Genomic DNA, 5,946 nt, shown 5'->3' on the forward strand with positions numbered 1-5,946 from the left:
TCTTCCAGATATTGAGAGACTAGCTTTCCCCCACTAAATCATGGTTAAGGGAAGGGGTTATCCTATGTATTTTTAGTTTTGAATCCAGGTATTTTTATTTCCTTGAATAAAGTTGTATAGCTTTCCTCAAAATCTTTTTAATCATTTAGGTATTTAGCAATTTGCCTAGTTATTGTATTTTCTTATCCCGGTAGCCTTAATTTTGTCAGACATTTGTGAATTATAACTTACTACATGTTTATCTTTTGTATCTATGTATAATGTTACAACACCCAGTACCCTTATATAAACTTCCTGTGTAGTTAAATGTAGCTGGGAAAAAAAGCCCATAAGATATTTACTGGTCACTCTCAATGATTACAAACTTGGCTTTAATGCAATCTGAACTGAACCCTTCTGACACTGTAATTAACTGTCAAGGCTCCTATTTAAGATTGAAGTTCCCCTACCCCCAACCATGGCTCTAGCTAGATCCCATTCCCCTCCTCTATCTGATACCTCTCCAACAATTCTTCCCTCCTTCTCTTCATCATCTACTTTCCCTTTTATTGGAGAATGGAGGCATGTCAAAGGACAAAGGAGTCAATATGAAAAAACTCCCAATGACCAAAGCTGGACAACAAATTGAACAACAAAATAAATAGCAAGTATAAAATATTCACAAATACATATGAATATAAACAAATAGAAAGAAACAAATCTTTCTTATAGAATTCCAAATATGTACAGATACTCACCCCCAACAATAGGAGCTTAATTTCCACAGGCCTACTCTGAGGATGAGCTACCCTTAGTAAAACTTGGTTTATAGTTTAAAGGAGAAATACTAACTACATTGGTGAAATCTGGGCAAATCCTACCTTAACCAAGTGAAGAAGGCTAACATTACCAGTGACATCATATGGATATCATGTACTCCTCACAGGAAGAGGAAGTGATGAAAAAGACACGTTTCCTCTATGGTGCTCTTTGCAAAAACCCATAACCCCAGTCCAATCACAAGAAAAACCACTGCCAAATCCTGGATGGGGGGAGGATATTCTAGTGGATACCTGGCCAGTACTCCTGAAGATTGTTTAAGTCATCAAAAGCAAGAAAAGGATCAAAAAACTGTCACATATCAGAGGAGATCAGGAAGATACAACAACCAGTAAAATGTGGTACTTTAGATCCAGAAATAGATTAATAAAAAAAAAAGGTAAAATTCAAATAAAATCTGGAATGTAATTAATAGTAATATACCAATGTTGGTTTTTTTAGTTTTGACAAATATACATGATAATGTAAGATGTTAATGATAGTGGAAACTGGGGAAAGGCATACCAGAACACTGTACAATCTTTGCAACTTTTCTGTAATTCTAAAGTTATTTCAAAATACTACCTAGCTACCTACTTATAAATGACTACAATTATACCTTCTCCACCAAACTACCAGATTAAAGAACATCTGACCATGTGGCTTAATGATTTCACATTGATTTTCTCAAAGAGGTTACTTGATTTTAATCAGACCTAACGCTGAAATTTGCTTTCACATTTGGGGGTAAATTCCCACTTAGCTACTCCTGTGGCTTCTTTGTGCAGATTTTTAATTTCCTTGTACAGAAACCCTTTTTGTAAAACAGCAGATATGCAATAGTATATACCCACACAGGACTAGGAATTAGATAATGTCTGTAAATCACTTGTTTTATATATATTAAACTGTTAATTAAAACTGTTCACTCTATTTCTCAGAAACAAAATAATACAATTTCCAGGTCAGGAAAACTGTGAGGGTTTTTCTATTTAAAAAACATTTAACATTTACATCAAAAATAGGGGACAGAGTACAGAAAATCCCTACAAGATAGCAAGAATGGGATATGAGATGGTAAACAAACACCTCATTTACCTTAGAAATTGGGCCTAGAGATGGTCTTGTATTTAGAGCTTGCTCTAAACTTAGACATTACCAAATATCGTTCAATATTGTTTAGATGAATAGATTCCAAATAGAAACTTAAGAAAACTTAGCAGTTAACTGGACGGCTGTTGAGTGCTACAGAGTGACAGTTTAAGAGTAATTCAGCAAAGGCACTGTGATATGCTATTTCACCATGTGGAATAGGTATGTTGTTACATACCTATTCAACTGACTTGGGAGTCAAAAAGTCCTAACTAACAATTCTGAGTACCCAAGGCTGCAGTGATTATGGTTTTGTAATGTTTTAAACCAAGCACTCATATATAAAGGGTAAATGAATATACAGAGCTTAAAAAAATGAACAGTCAAAAGTAACAAACAAAACTGTAATTAGCTTAAAAATGAACATTAGATCAAAGCTTAAAAATCTCTAGCTTATTTCTAACAAACACCACTTGATGCTTGACTCACAGGCTTTATTTACATTTGTCTACAGCATCATTTCCTTACGAAATGAACTAGTACAGCTTAGTTAAACCAAATGAAATCATAATCATCTGAATTGTCTGTAAACTACTATTAGCTAAATTTATAACCTTGCATTTGCTTAGTACAGCCAAAATTTTAAATACAGAAAGCACAAGAATAAACCAATGGTAACATGTAGAATCTAGAGGATCATCTGGGCAACTTAGAAGGTAGACTTTCAAAAAGTCTGAGGCACAATTACAAGAGAGTAAAAGTTCTTGTGCAACCTACAGTAAACGCGGCAAAAAAATTAAGACATAAAAAACACAAGAAAGCTTATTGTAAAAATATTATCAAAATATTTCTACATAAGATATTCTGCTTTCATCTTTAGATCAGTTGAAGAGAAAAACACACTTTAAAATAAAAAACAAATATAACTATGTTTGGTCTGTCTACTAAACACCTTAAAATGTTTTAATTTTTATTCAAATTGCAGCAGACAATGTTGAGGGAAAAGAAAAAGAAATCAATATCCCCATAACAAAAAGCCCACAAGCACAATTGTTGATTTCCCTTAATATACTTACCTTGCATTGTCACTGAAGATACTGTTAAGAGAAACCTTTTTGTTTTTAAACCAGAAAACAAAATGGAGTTCAGTGACCAGATTTTAATTTTCAAAAATAAAACAAACTCTGAAAGCATTTTAAGCCATAAGTTATTTCAAGTGAATAGGAAAAATGATTTTTGCTTACAGTATATAGAAATAAGCATTCATTTGTTATTCAGAAGAAAATTTTATGCAATGTGTTTATAGTAAATCGAGAGGCGAATGTTCACTTAAATTCACAATGTCTGTGTTGTCCTTTCATCAAAAGAGAAATATAATTCAAAAACTTTCTTACATTTTCTCATTAACTATGATTTAGCCTTTTTACCCTATCATATTTGATAACTGGACTTTAAAGGATATCACACAAAGCTTCTTAAAATATTGATAAATGTTTTGAAATAAGATGTTTCTCTTCTCTGGCAACCATACCAATAAAGAAGAGATGAAATGTTAGGCTTTCTTTCTTGCCCCAAATTATGTGTCAGAAAGGAAAATGACATTTTCTCCTTCAGCAATTCACAAGATTCTTTTGCATTAAATGTGGTGGTGCAAAAAAAATACAGCTGGATAAAAGAGAGACAATGATTCTAAGGCACCCTTAGCATAGGGAATTTAAAAATAAAGAAGTTTCCAGCTAGCTGTTTAAACTCAGTTTGACCTTTTTTGGTAAGAATAACTTTAACATGTGTTAACAACATAAACAGGTAGACTTCTTTTACCACATTAACATAAAAAGTTTGTTTCCAACAAGTTTACCAGTCTTGCCTCCATGCCCAAAGTTTGGACAAGCCTTGGTAATCCTGTTTTAGCCAATAGGATATATTTAGAAATGAGAAAAACAAGAGTTTAAATTAGGAAACAAAGTACTTTGTTACAGCTGAGATGGTTGATGAATGAAGCAAATGGCTGTAAATAATAAATGATAAATAGAGCATCTATTTTGGGACATTATGGCTTAAAATGCTATTTACTTTTAACTTTACAAATAAACACAGCTGTATTGTTCTGAAAAGCAATGAAAGGCATGCACCTCTACTAGCAGATTTAGCACTTCTGACCAAGTATGACACCAACTTCTTTAAAAATATGCTTCATGCACTGTACTGGATTTTTTTTTTGATGTAAATTTTAATACATTATTTCTTTTTTGAACTTGAACGGGAACCAGAATGGGACGATCCAGAAGATGACCTGTGGCGCCTGTAAGACATAATAGAAAAAGCAGGCAACCTAGTAAGCTAGAGCTGAACTTCAGCATTCATTCTTAAGACTGTGAAAATATAAAATATTAAATACCTTGATGCTAGCAAAATGAGTAATTAAAAACTAAGATACAAATTTACACACATAAAATTATCTGGTGTTTAGACTTTGGATGTGAACCCGTTAATGGCATAAGTGGAACTTAAAACTCTCTACAATTTAAAAATATCTTCTCATTTCAAAATATAGCCACCTCTCAATTATTTAAGACAATGAAGAAAAGCCTGCAAAAATGCATAAAATTACAGATAATATATAACAAAGTCATATAAACTTGGTAATGGAAGTGTGACTAAACCAATTTCTGTGATACACTGTAGAAAGTGTAATCTATACGTAAAACAGAAACAGCAAAGCTTCTGACCGTGTATGAGAAAATATATTCATAAATAATTAAGTTTTGGAAATCTAGGTCACACAAGATGATGGTACAATTAGTTATAGGGTTATATTCATGCAGCTAATATGAATAAGTCAATATCAACCTGGGTAAAGTAGTGGTGTTCCGTAGGGGTTGGCCCTGGGCTCAGGGTTGTTTAGTGTTTTCACCAATCACCTGGCTTATGGAATAGAGAACATGTTCATTAAGTTTAGATGACAACAAACTAGGGGGATTATATGTGGCTAAGATAAAAATTTGCAGAAGTAGTAAGAAAGCAACAGAATGAATTTCACTCAAATACAGAGTAATTTTCTTACAAAGAAACAAATGCACAGAAACAAGATAATTAAGTGTAATCTTAGTATCTAAACTTTAAAATGTGAAGAAGCAAAATTAATTCTGTACAAGTAGGAATCATGAGATAATCCTACCACTGAACCAAGCAAATTACCAGACATTACATAATCTTTACTTTCACAAGCTAATAGGATATGGAAAATTTGCAAAGATTACAAATGAAGCCATTCAAATGACTACATAATTAGACATTAAGAACCAAGAAAGTTAATGAAAGTGAGTAATTAGCCTGTTGCTGCACTTTTCAAATTTTTAAAAATGTCAATATAGACAAAGTAATCTCATAAAGGTGTTTCTCAAAAAAAAAAAAAGATTTGGACTGCAGTATGAAAAATGTATTGGCTATAAGGAACAATTTCCTTATAGATAAAGGGTATGAAATAATTTGCTGTGGAAATGCATTTACACATTTTTAAATGAGGACAGATTTCCAGTGATCTGAAAGTTAACTTTTTATTAGATGCCCTAGAATTCCTGATTTCTAATTAAATTTAAAATAGCATAAATATAAAAATCAAGCTATAAAATTACTTCAAAGTACACATTCTGAATTGCAATCTTAAAAGACAGAAATAACCGAGAGTTGGCTATAGTAACTATGTATGGAAATAAAAACTTAAACAATAAAATGATCAAAGAATGGTTTGATCTGTAACTATACTGAACAACCTGATCCAAGTATAAAGACTAAATAAAGTAATCTGATTTTTGAAGTTCAAAGTTGAAAAGTATAATTTAAAGTTGGAACAAAGGAGATAATAAAAAGCTAACCCTTGACTAGGAAGTTTAGTTTATCTATTAAACACATTTAAGAACACCCATTCTTATTTCTACAGAAACCCAAACCTTTCGGGTGACCGTGATCTTGTTCGTCTTTTTTTGCGATCACCAGATGAAGAAGATCTAGAACGACTTCTCTTTCTGTTCCTCTCAGGAGAAGATGATGAACTTG

At 32.2% G+C, this 5,946-nt stretch overlaps 1 protein-coding gene across 1 annotated transcript in view; it reads right to left on the bottom strand.

Annotated features, from left to right (window-relative positions):
• Positions 1–2,321: 2,321 nt before the first annotated feature.
• Positions 2,322–5,946, bottom strand: part of ZRANB2 (zinc finger, RAN-binding domain containing 2) — a 17,410-nt gene continuing 13,785 nt past the window's right edge. Inside the window, exons 9-10 of the mRNA XM_012639936.1 lie at positions 5,841–5,945; positions 2,322–4,192 (exon numbers count right to left, since the gene is read on the bottom strand). Of these exons, the coding sequence (XP_012495390.1) occupies positions 4,129–4,192; positions 5,841–5,945 (169 nt within the window). The 3' untranslated portion in view covers positions 2,322–4,128. The remainder of the gene's footprint in view (positions 4,193–5,840; position 5,946) is intronic.

The sequence above is a fragment of the Propithecus coquereli genome, unplaced genomic scaffold, assembly GCF_000956105.1.
Source record: "Propithecus coquereli isolate 6110/MARCELLA unplaced genomic scaffold, Pcoq_1.0 Scaffold144, whole genome shotgun sequence".
NCBI lineage: Eukaryota > Metazoa > Chordata > Mammalia > Primates > Indriidae > Propithecus > Propithecus coquereli.